Source organism: Notothenia rossii (genome assembly GCF_949606895.1).
Source record: "Notothenia rossii genome assembly, chromosome: 9".
Lineage (NCBI taxonomy): Eukaryota > Metazoa > Chordata > Actinopteri > Perciformes > Nototheniidae > Notothenia > Notothenia rossii.
The window spans coordinates 23,818,637-23,831,914 of NC_136907.1; the positions used below are offsets into that span (position 1 = coordinate 23,818,637).

Consider the following 13,278-nt stretch of genomic DNA (forward strand, 5'->3'; position numbering starts at 1 on the left):
GATCTAATGAAGACACATTTTGCTCCATTCAAATGGTCCCAGTGATCTGCTTCTTATAAGTGCAAGAAAAACGACATGTCTTTATAACATCTGTTCTTCTCAGCCTTTTTACTATTTGTAATTAAGCCATTGCAGTAAATCACAGGCTTGTTGACATAGGCCAATGATAATCTATTTATCTACACATACACATAAAGGATTTATATCTGACTTTGTGATGAAAGGTTAATATCTTTATTTCCACAGGCAAAGCTGATGGGTGAATGATTGAACAGCATTCTGTGCACTTTTGGTAATAACCAATATTTTATTGGCTGTCAGTTTGTACACCATCTGCTGACTAAACACACTAACTGCAATCTGACACAAACGTGCCAAGTACAAAAGGGCAAGAGCACAACAAAACAACATTTTTGTTGTTGTCTAGACAGGCAAATGTAAATGTGTTTCTCACAAGTTTGTTTCCTCTTTTCCACACTAAAGAACATAAACATGTTCGCTTGAATAAATGCGTGTGTGACATTTGATGTGATTATAATTTTTCATCCATTGAAGTTTGAAATAAAGAGTTAGGATTTAAAGGCGGTAGTCTTGATGCCGTTTAGCAAATACATGGCTGAACAAGTGTACAAACATTTAATGGCACGGTTAAAATATTAATATAAATATTTTCATTAAGCTGTCAATTTTGTGTAATCATTAAGCAAATAAATTATGAGATAATTAAAAATAAATACATTTTAGGACATCTTGCCATTCCCATAGTGGACATCATATAAATCTTGTGTGAATACCCAAAGTCAAATAGAAGGTTGTATGAAACTGGAGCAAAAAATAAATGAGGTCCCATTATGACATTAATTCATATAATTCACAGTTAGGATGCTATGAAGGACCTCTGCACATATAATTAAGCAGAGCCTCTTCCAGTACAGATGTGAAGTGATACGCTTTTTCACACTGATTGAGGATTATGCAGTAAACAAGAGAAGAAGAAAGAAACAAAATGGCGGTGTTTAGAGGATGCCTACTATGTAGATGTAGTTGAACCGTGGGTCATCGATCCAACAAAGTTTTATTGTTGCATAAAAAGCATACTCTGAAATAACCTAATTGAAAAAATAATGGCATCGGTATCTTATTTTTATCTAAAGTAGTTCTCCGGCTCAGTAGGTGGCAGAGTGGACCTGTTAGTTTATAATGAAACACACGAAGAATACGCAGAAGCGGAAGAGACGTGGCACATAAACAGAGGGAGGAAGCTAGCTGTAGTGAAGTTTGCTGATGACAGCTTCTGGACCTGCCTTCCACGTCATTTCGACTAGGAAGCTTAAATGACAGCCGCACACCATTACCTAAAACGAACAGGGCTTGATTGAAGTCTGTCTGACAGGTAACATGTCATGTATTTATTGTATAAGTTGGAACTTCCTTTACTGTAACTGCTAGCTACATTAGCTTGCTAACGCTACCTCCATGTTACCTTACCTGATAACTTAGGTAGCAGGCAGCTAACTAATGTTAGCTCAGATCAGTGTTGGAACTGATCTTGTGTTTTTGTTAAAACAAATACCTGGTTATCTCTGTTGAATAATAAAGTAAGGTCAGAGGATTTTACCAAAATGTGTACGATAACTTATTTGAAGTTAGCAAAAACCACAGCATTAGATTAGTAGCCACTAGCCAGTGACAGTCAAGGAAGTACGAATCACGCCCATGGACAGTTTGAGCTGCAGCTAGTGCGGGGAGTGCCATCATTAACTGCCTAATAAGTAAATTATAATGTATATTTGACTTGATTGATTGGTCTTTAACGAAGCATGATTTAGCTGTCAAAATGTGCTGCTGTTATACAACATCGCAATCTGCCAGGGTACTACCCTCATTTGGGACTGCCCCAGCTAAATCGTGTGTTATTTGTATTTTTAATTAGATCTTCCTTTAGGAATATTAAATCAAAGTCATAATACATTCATGATACATTGACCCTTCCATAGCCTTTTAGTAAAGGTACAGTTGCAAAAAACAATGAAGGATTTTGTCTGGTAATAAATCACATAAAAATCATTCTTTTTCATATTGACAAGGAATAATGATGAAAAACTAGTTGAGCAGGTATTATGTCTTTTTATATGCACAGTCTATGTATTATGTAAAGCTGTTCCAGTAAATAACAACATAACAACAATTTAGTAACATGTCATTAGTTTGTTCCAGACAAGAGCAAAAACTCCACACTCATAGTAAATGTTTACATTATGATTTTATAACTATCCACATGATACGTATTTATAATGGATTTGGCTGTTATACACAGTGTACAACACTCTGGCTTCAAACTCTTCTCATAACTTTGTATTAAGAATTAAGGAAGCTTGTGCACAAGGCACTCGTATGAACAACTATGCCAACAGCCAGGGTTTTTTGGGAACAAGGATTACAGGGTCAAGGGAAGATATACAGTCCTTTCAAGAAAGGCCTCTATTGTTTTACTTATATCTGTAAAATTAGAATAATCAGGATAAGTACATTGATTGCAAACCTTTAGTGTCACACGCTTTTTCTCATGAATGAAGACGGATTCATCTGACTTTTGTTATACTTAACACAAAGCTAGTCAGTAATGATGAGAACTAGGACTTTTAGTTGTATATTACATTCATAACAATCCTGCCTTTTCTTTGTTTGTCCTCAACACAGCACAGGTGACTATGGGTCTCTGCAAGTGTCCCAAGCGAAAGGTGACCAATCTATTCTGCTTCGAACATCGTGTAAATGTGTGCGAGCATTGCCTTGTCTCCAACCACAACAAGGTCAGTGACTGGACAAGTATCAGACAGTTTATGTTTGTAAAAATGTGTAACACCATATTAATATTCTTTATCTCTCCATGCCCATTCAGTGTATCGTGCAGTCATATTTGCAATGGCTTCAGGACAGCGATTACAACCCCAACTGTACTCTGTGTAGTACTCCACTGAATGCTCAAGACACTGTGAGGCTCGTCTGCTACGGTAAGATTATCAAGTTTCTGTCTATTACAATGTCATTGGAAAGAACATGATCAACTCTGTCAAATGAATACACAGATTAAGATAGACTTGTATCTTAAATTTCAAGTGTAATGTTTTGATTTTTTTTTTTACTGTGAAGTTAAATAATTTTTTCTTTCCACAGATGTGTTCCACTGGTCCTGTCTCAATGACCTGGCCTCTCGGCTGCCACTCCACACGGCTCCAGCGGGGTATCAGTGCCCCACCTGTCAGAGTCCACTGTTTCCCCCTTCAAACCTTGCCAGCCCGATTGCTGATGTGCTGAAAGAACAGCTGTCGTCTGTTAACTGGGCAAGAGCTGGTTTAGGTCTGCCGCTGGTAAGGGCCTTTTTTATTGTTATGTTGCTCACTTTATATCTCTTGTTTAGTGATCTCACCATCATTACACAAAGTAAAGTGTAAACAAATCAAGTGACAAGAAAGTACACATTCAGTATTGTGTGTTTTCTGATTGTATTTAAAAGCTCAAATTGTACAGAAAAATGTTGGGGTTTCCCCGATTTAAGATTTGACACAGTTTATTTGATTTGATTTGTTATTATCATTTATTGAATGCCTTTGTCTTGTGCAGAATGCGTGGTCTTGATGCAACCCTGTGTGCTTTGATAGTTATTATGCGATTGCTCTCAGATTGAATAAATACATTTGAAACAGTAGCCTTACCAAGTGGAAAAAAACAACTGGCAACAATCACAGAGTAATTACAAACTACAGACAAGGAGTGCAGAGAGAAGCAGTAACAGTGCACAGAAACATTACAGTACATTACAGTACAATGTTTATGCTTACTATGTAGAGGCCACACCTTTCTTGTGTAGACAGGACGACAACAGATACACCCTCACTCCAACACAGGTTAAGCTCGAACACTAAAATACCAGTTGACTATGTATCCAAATGTTCAGTCATGGAGGTAGGAAGCTGTAACGGAGGCGGCAAAGGGAAATGACACCCATGTTTATAGCCTGAGAGGAACAATCTTTTATTCAATAATGAATTTATTTCCGCCACTGCAACGATTTTACTGTGAGACATTTCTTAAAGGTAGGGTAGGTAATTCCCTTCAGAAACACTTTTTGTTATATTCCATGGAATGCTCTTAACATCCAGATAGCAATGAATACATTAAATGCTTTGACAATAAATACATACAAATAATTCATCTGTGGAAGCTGTAGCGGCAGCGCTGTGAAAAGCACGACCAATTATTTTAGCCGGCCCAGCCCGGTTTCTCCATTCTTACCTACCCTACCTTTTTAAGGGGAAATCTTCAAAGAATCGTCTTTCGTGATCAAATGTATTCTTAATAAAATGCCGTATTTCACTGACAGATTGAAGAGCCCATTGGGGTCCTTGAGGAGACGGCAGCTCACGATGTCACTGATTATACGGACTGGTCGACATTTGAGGGTGAGCCTCAATGTTAACTTTGTTTATTAGGGACTGTCTTTTACCCATTTATTGTACAGTATTTTTAAGTGTTTTAATCATACTCTCTTCCTTCCCACAGCACAAGAACAAAGTAACATTTACCCCAGCAGCTCTTACAACCCCAGCCTCAACCCACCACCACCAGAGTCTGTCTCACCTCCAGCACAGGAAGAGGTTGTAGTCCCTCGTAAAAATGGGGATCCAAATATCCAGGATCAGTCTGTGGTCAACTTCTCTACCGCTACAACCCGTGACACAATTACACTACACACGGGTAAAGCATTGGAAAGCCCTCTTAATCTATTATCTCCCAGAACATCTAACATTGTCTTACTTTAATGTGTAGTATATTTTGTGTGCAGTATATCACCTACAGTAGAGGATTTTTGGCGATAACTGTCCTTTTAAGCCCCAAAATACATTTAAAGGTTCCATGTCATGGCCATTTCTATTGATCATAATTCCATTGTTGAGGTATACTAAAATAGATTTAAATTTTGCAATTTTCCAAACTTCATTGGTTTCTCATACAGCATCTCTGTATAGTATGTGTATTCACTCTCTGTCCTAAACGGCTTGTTGGAGCTCCTGCCCCCCCCTCCCTATAAGCCCAGTGGCTGTCTGCGAGACAGCGAGACACAGCGAAACCCAGCCCAAAACCAGCCGAACACACACACACACCCGCAGCCTGGCTGGGAGTTTGTGTGACTCACAGCCTCACCGCGTCCCGCCGTCTCAGGGAGGAGAGATCGGCGGAGCTGCAGCTGAGAATCCACGGACTTAACCGGCTCCGCATACGTAACGTAACGGCTCCACGGATTGGTCAATTTGGGTATGGGCACGTCACTGTACCCAGATAGAAAACAATGGAAAATGAGAAATCTCCAACGAGGCGTTCTGGGGCAGCATAGACAGGTCTTTTCTGTGTTAGTTTTACTCGCTACAGGGTGTACTTTGAGGGTTTGTGGCTCTGCAGACCGTTTACATGCAGAAAAACCTTCATAACACAAAAGGGAACGGGTAATAACCGGAAAAGCATGGGACATTTAATAATAATTTTGAGGTACATTTTTTTGCACATACCAAGCTTAACATACTATAATAATCTGTTGTTTATCTCCAGCATCGTCACCAAGAAAGATCTACGACACGCGGGACGTTGGTCACAGCTCCGTCACACAGATTGACTTTGACGATGACAAGTACCGGCGACGACCAACGTTAAGTTGGTTTGCTCAAATTCTCAAGTGAGTATTATGATCTACTGTGGAACTGCAGCTCTCTTTTCTTGTTTTCTCACCAAGAATAAGTCACTACAAATATAATTGTGATCCCTGATTTTCTGACATGGTTGATCTTTTCAGAAATCGCACAGGCGGAAAGCGGACATCTCTGTCCTGGAAACAGCGGGTCTTCATGCTCCTTGTGGTCGGAGTTCTCGGTTTCTTTACGTTGATCATCATCATGGCTAAACTGGGACGTGCCTCCGCGGGCAACGACCCAAATTTAGATCCTCTGCTTAACCCCAACATCCGTGTGGGCAAAAACTGATAAACAAGCGTTGATTTCTTCTTTTCCTTCTGTGTAACAGAATATACAGTATACCTGTGTAGAACAAAATGAAATGGGACTCTCAGTGACACTGGCAGCCCAACAGAGGGAGCCCTTTACCCAACTTGAATGAGAATGAAAATGAGACGCTGCACCTTTTTTGAGAATGGAGGCAAACTCTGGCTCTATTCATTTCCATCAGGCAGTGGGACCCGGCAGGAAGAGCCCGCCACAACAAAATCTCAGAAGGTGACCGAGGCCCAGTGCAAAGACGAGGGATCCGGTTATTGTTGCTTTTGAAAGCTTATGAAGAAGAAGTGGGGTAGCATTTATATTTACATTTCCAGCTAACATATGTCAATGATCTTTGTTATTTGGGTTTTTTAAGTTCAGTAGACACTAAATAAACACTTTTGATGTTAAAAGAACATCTTTAGCTCGCAGAAAAGTCATGATGTATATGATACATTTAATAATGTCTCCACGGTTACAGATTCCACTTGCTGATTTGATTTCAGTGACCTTGTTTCTCCTTTAGAGAAGATGTGGCCCTCACAACTGGAATGAAATGCTCCGAACTACTAATAACTTATTATGGGTGTCTGCATCACTTCTGAAATTGAGTGCATTGCTTTTAGGTTTGCCATAAATACTGTATGTATATTTCCTGATGTTTTTGACTGTCTATTAAATGGGAAAAACTGCAGAATTTAAGCATTGTTTATTTAAAGCCCATGAATCGTGTTCATTATTTACTGATGTGCAAAGGCAAATACAGTGAAGGATTTAATGTCAGTTGCGTTGTGCTTCACTTAGAATACATGTCAGAAAACTAGGAGTATATTTATAAATAATATATATATTAATTACATTTGAGTTATTCTATTGCCTAGTTCTAATAATGCCACTATAAGCATGATAATGTTATCACAGACTTTTGATCAAAGTAAACAAAATCCCATGGATTAGATGTAATGTTTGGTTCTGTATACTGTAAACTGCTGAACTCCTTTTTTAATCAATATTTGCAATAAATTGACAACATTTATGAATTGTTAAAAAATAACTGAGAAGAAATCACTTGTTTATTACTCGCTAATATAGTGTTTCACTACAGCAGGACCCTGCTTTTATGTCTTTCTTCAAATATAAAGAAGATTTACTTTTTAAGAAGTGCAGATTGTACTTTATCCCAACTGGTAAAAGGCGTCACTCAATCAATCTGAAAAATGTGCAGGCACCGCCTTGGGAATAGTTACGTAATGTTCAAACCCCATCTTTATTTAGTATTTTTTAGAAAACATGGTCAACTTTTCAACTTTGTCCAAAGATGCAGTGGCGGAATGCAAATAGGAAAATCAGAAAGTGTATTTGTTCTTCAGCCTTTTTTGAAATGTATTTAGTGCATTATATAAATGCCTTAAACCAGATGTGAGCAATTCTTTCCCGAGACATTTTGGTGATTAACAAATAAGTGTAACTTATTTTATTTTTGTTGTTCATTCACATCTTATTTTACCTAGTTAACATTTATTCAGTAGTGAATATTTTTTAATATCTCCAGTTTTAAACTATATTTTTGGTTACTGTCCTATAGTATACATTGGAATGATTTCAAACCTGTTGTTATTTATACTAATAGTTATAAAGGTGTGCCTCGGAAATATTTGTTTACATAAATTGTGACCAAACCATTTGAGACCCATGAGAAAACTTAGACTAAAGTGAACTATCTAAACACTCAAGAGTCCTTTACCTCACTGAGCTGTAGTTATCAGCCTCAATCCAACAACAATCCGCGGTACCGATCCATGCGCGCCCTCTCTCTCTTGCTCGCTCGGAGGCTCTCTCTCACTTTGGCTGTGAGCTGCGGGCGCCTGATAAGTCAACATCCCCCACTTTCATCACTTACAGCGCACATCGTACGGGGCAAATGAAAAATGTAGACGGCCCGGGTTGCAAAGGGTGTTTACTTTATTCAATTATTAATGTAAATGTATTACATCAAGGGCAGACAATTAGGCAGAATAAAAATTAATTAATAAAACATTTATTTTTAAATCTCCCAGCCCCTCCAGACCTAGTGCCTAGGGCCGGCCCTGGATACTATGTAAAAAAGCAGACCGACCTGCCCCTTAGAAAAATACCTAATGAGTTAACCCACTGTGGCTCTCAGCCACGACTTATACTTCTCTACAAACATGTTGAACAGCATTCCCCGTGGTGGTGAGTCCAGCCCAGGAGTAATGTCCTGTGGGAGAGCAGGGGCAACCAGCTCTGCTGCTTCAGCTTAGCTCTAAATCATTATTATATTATATTTATCTCAATGACATTGGTTGCATTTTGTCAATTTGGACCTACAATCACAAATACTGTAATTTCTTCCATAAAATAATTACAACATTTTAGTAAATATTCACAGAATCAGTAATATTATATTTTCATTCTATTACAACGATTATCTTTTTTCATACTACTTAAAATACATCAGTAACCTCTCTAGAAAAATGTATTTGTTTCTTTGTGTTTTTTTATTAATATTCAGTTTAAACTTTACCCCATTGCCCATTCATATATTTTTTTTCTTATGTTCAAAATGTTAAAAGGTAATTTAATTAGTAGTTTAAAAAATGCATGCGAAAGATCAGCATATCATTCAATATGATACTGGTAGTGTGCCGCATTCACTATTACGTCTATGACATCCTTTATTTCGTAACGTTGTCACATGCTGTCCTTGGGAATCCTCGTAATAACCCCCCTTAGAGGTGTAGACATCTGTGTTATAAATATTCACCAATACATCCTGTCTTTACACGTACGTGTGAGTGTTAGTTTCCTCTTCTGAATTTCCATTGCGTTCAGTCACACAGTGTGTCAGCCATTGATTGTTGGGTGCTCTGAGCCATATGACATTGATGCAGGGAAAGCTGCCGGCGGCAATGAACAGACGTGTTGCGAAAATACAAAAAAAGATTGGAGATCTGTCACTTCTGTGCATAACAAAGCAATGCTTTTTAATATCTGATATATTATTTGAGAAAATGGTTCGAATCCCAAGTAGCTTAATATATTGTCACAATGCCTAGTGATATGTAATTGCCTTGGTCACACTATTGGTATTCGATGTATTTCTCAATACCTCTGAGTTATTAGGTTGCCCATTGCACTGACATAATAGGAACATCCTGATCAATACTCTGACACTGTAGATACAATTAATACTGTAGGCAGCACAGCTTTTCTGCTCTGTTCACATGATGACACAGAGTTTGAAAAATAATCTTCCATTATGATGTTATTTGTTTATTCTCCACATAAGTGTATGGTTTTTGGCGTGACGTTCACACAGGAATATTTTCACTAAAGCAAAGCAAGCCAAGCAGTAACATTTTCTGACTTTAAAGAAAAGAAAAAGTTGACATCTGACACCCACCCACTTACATGCCTCAATTTATTCAGAAGAGTTTCTGCTTCTTTAGATGAGCAACACCGAAAGTAGAGTTATACAACACTAGCCAGTGTCTTTTCTTTTGTTTGGTACATTGACTCAGACCTTAAACGTAGGGTAGGTAATTCACTTCAGAAACACGTTTTGTTATATTCCATGGAATGCTCTTAACATCCCGATAGCAATGAATAAATTAAATGCTTTGACAATACATATATACAAATATTTAATTGGTGGAAGCCGTGGCGCTGTAAAAAGTTAGGTTGCAGTCGAATAGTCCATTTAGCTTGGGAACCTTCCTAACCGAGTGAAATGACCCGGAAGTACCTCAGTGGCAGCCATGACAAGTGCCGTTCTAGTTCTCTAGATCAGTGGTTCTCAACTGGTCAGGCCCACTTTTTACTTGGTCAATAAATCGCGACCCAACATTTTTAAGCACTCAAATCTATTCAACAAAAAATCGTGCTATAATATACGCTTTTCAGCATACAATATTAATTAAAGTGAAGTACAGCGCATACATCCCTTATATCCCTTCACAGAACTAAAGTATGCTTTCAAAAAAGGTTTATGAGTTGATGGAATCAAAGCTGAACTGCAAAAGGCACACATGCTGAAAACCCAACCCCAGAAGGGGGGTCTGAATGGATTCTCCCCCAGGAGATTTTTAGAAATACTAACATAAACTACGCATTCTGGTACACTCTGAGAAGAAAATAAATAAACGTATTACAACCCGACATATGAATAATATGTTATGCCATTGTTTGTTTTTCACTTCGTTCTGACAGCTGAAGTTGCTGCTCCACACAGAGAAGAGTAAAGAGGAGATAGTCTGTGTGAATTACTTTAAATTGTGGATAAGGTTAGATAGCTCCCATTGTTCTGTGACCTGTCAATCATCAAACCGGGGGTCATATTTCATTATGTGTTCATTTTTATCTGAAGTTGTACCCATGGATGTATAAAGAATAGTTCTACCACAAAGTTATTCTCCGTGGGGACTTCCGGCAACAATCTTGATTCTGATTGGCCAGATGACTCGAAAAAACATCAGCAAAGATGTTTATTGAGTGGATGATCATTATGTGACCGAAGTTTTCAAAACCGTTTATGGTCTCCGGTACTTCCAGTCCACCGCCTATTGCATGCACAGCGTTAGAAAATCGGATCTTCAAAATAAAAGTTTGACTTTTTTTCCCCAAAAAAAAGAAAAAAGAAAAAAAACATTTAAAATTATTTTCTTCACTCACACATCCGCGACCCACTCGAAACCCACTTTTGGGTCGCGACCCACCAGTTGAGAACCACTGCTCTAGATGATAGGAAAGGAGGTTTCAAACTTCCTTTATAACCTCCTTTATTAGGAACCACTGGACCTCCCTTTACGAAGGAAGAGGAGAAAATGCTGCCCCACAATGCCTTGCAGCCGCAGCATTTGCCGTCACACAACATTCGGCCGTTCACGGAAACAACCGATTATGACCGAGAAATGATATCATGAAAGTCACCGTGCTTATTAAGCTTTTTAAAAAGGTAACTTGCCAAAGTGCTTTGTTTTGAACGTTCATCAGTATTATAAACAAAAAGAGAAATATGAACGTTTGTTTTTACTGAAATTATCAAATAAAGTCAACATTTCACGGTCTTTACTGAGATTTGTGGGGTTTGTTCAACTTTTAAAAGATGTTTGAATGGTGATATACAAAGCGATAGATGTTAAGGACTAACGCTTATTATAAATACATTTGTATTGATTTTAAGATATTTTCATAGTTCATACAATCATACGTATTGGGATCATTTGTATTAATGTAGACCGGAGGGAGAGCAGTAGGGCCTGGCTCATTTCGTGGCATCTGCAGGCAGTGGCAAGTACTTCCGGCATCTGCCACAGAGGCCGCTACTCCGTGGTATCTGTGGCAAGTATATGCCGGAGATGTGGTATCTGTGGCAAGTATATGCCACAGATGCCACAACTTGCCGTGGCAATTATATGCCACAACCATGCCACAACTTGCCGTGGCAAGTATATGCCACAACTTATATATGCCACAACTTGCCGTGGCAAGTATATGCCACAACTTGCCGTGGCAAGTAAATGCCACAAGTTAAGAGTTATGAGAAGGTTTACGGTAGCTGCCACTCGCCTTCCGTGGCAAATGCTGATATTTAAACCCGTATTTATCGCGTAAAATGTCGCTGTTTTGGCATGACTTTATCGGACTGATCTGTACACAAGACTGATGATCTGTTACTGATGGTCCGATCTCTATTTTTCAAAAAGATTAAACATTATATGTTCTATAGATTTGACTTGGAGAACGTGGTTTGTTAAAATAAATAAACGTGCTATTTTTATGATAATACTCAAGATATATTATTATAAAACATCATCCTTAAAATTCTTTTTTTAAATGTATTTTTAAATGTTCTAAATTTGAAAAAACTAGATAAAAATAAACTAAAGTTAAAATCTTGTTTTTCATGCCCCAAGAGCAATAAAAACACCTGGTAAAAAAATCCTGAGTGAGGCTTTCATAATTCATGCATGAAAGGGTTAAGAAAGACAAATATATGTTTCTATTGGTTTTAGTAAGATGGTTTATTATAGTGTATTCTTACTCATTCAGTAGGCTATATTGTTTATTCTTTAGATACTCTGTAGATAAATATCTACTAATAATGTGTAAATTATTTCCTGTTTCTTTTTATTATTATTATTTTATGTTTCCTATCCCTTATCACTAAGTAACGCAAAGATTTCAACATTTTAGATAAATAAAGTAAATACAACGTATCATATCAAAATCTGTTTATGTTAATTAGCAACACAATGATTTGATATTTGCATGCATGACATATAACCTTTTTACTGATGCAAAAAAAAAATTCAACATATTAAATCAACTTTATACAGTTAAATGAGGATTGCTTGGAGTATCATGCTGAAGAGAACATTCTTCACGTTTATTTAAGTATTTATCATTCTCATGGTGCTGCCCTAAGTCTGTAGCCAAGTCTAATAACACCATTGTACACGTTGCTGTGTCACAGATATTTATTTTTTAATTATTTGTCTTTACTAGTAAGAATACACCTGGTTATCGTAGCAAGCAGTGGAAACTCCCCTCAAGAAGCGACAATTGCCAAGGGCTTGCGTTGCAACGCTCACTTGCCAATATTTCTTTTTTTATTACAATATAGGCCTATGTTTAGCCTACTATCATAGATATAGCACGTTTGTTTATTTTAGCAAACCACGTAGGCTATTCCAAGTAAAATTGAATATAAATGATCATTTATTATCTTTTTGAAAAATAGAGATCGCACATCAGTCCTGTGTACAGATCAGTCCGATAAAGTCATGCCTAAACAGCGACATTTTACACAATAAATACGAGTTTAAATATCAGCATTTGCCATGGAAGGCGAGTGGCAGCTACTGTAAAACTTCTCTTAACTCTGGCATCTTGTGGCAACTCCCGTTCAGCATGCGCAAATGCCACGGCAAGTTGTGGCATATACTTGCCACGGCAAGTTGTGGCATATGCTTGCCACGGCAAGTTGTGGCATCTGTGGCATTTACTTGCCACGGCAAGTTGTGGCATATACTTGCTGTTAGAATATGACATAGATATATGTATATTGTATATGACTTATATTATTACTGTGCACCACATTGTCTATGTAAGTAGCTGCGACTACTAACTGTGTTCATTGGTTAGCTGCTGTACCACATGATTGATGATGTCACTACCTAGGGTATAAGACCGTTGGAAGTCACGCCCC

At 37.9% G+C, this 13,278-nt stretch overlaps 1 protein-coding gene across 2 annotated transcripts; it reads left to right on the forward strand.

Annotated features, from left to right (window-relative positions):
- Positions 1-998: 998 nt before the first annotated feature.
- On the forward strand, positions 999-6,744 carry zfpl1 (zinc finger protein-like 1). 2 transcript variants are annotated; one of them, XM_079649108.1, is made up of 8 exons: positions 999-1,393; positions 2,701-2,813; positions 2,903-3,014; positions 3,178-3,371; positions 4,385-4,463; positions 4,564-4,758; positions 5,608-5,731; positions 5,849-6,744. In XM_079649108.1, exons 2-8 carry the CDS (start codon positions 2,712-2,714, stop codon positions 6,033-6,035), a joined length of 993 nt encoding a protein of 330 aa, XP_079505234.1. In that variant the 5' UTR covers positions 999-1,393; positions 2,701-2,711; the 3' UTR covers positions 6,036-6,744. The 2 variants fall into 2 exon arrangements, with proteins under 2 accessions (XP_079505234.1, XP_079505235.1); XM_079649109.1 differs by having other exon boundaries at positions 2,706-2,813.
- The last annotated feature ends 6,534 nt before the right edge of the window (positions 6,745-13,278 follow it).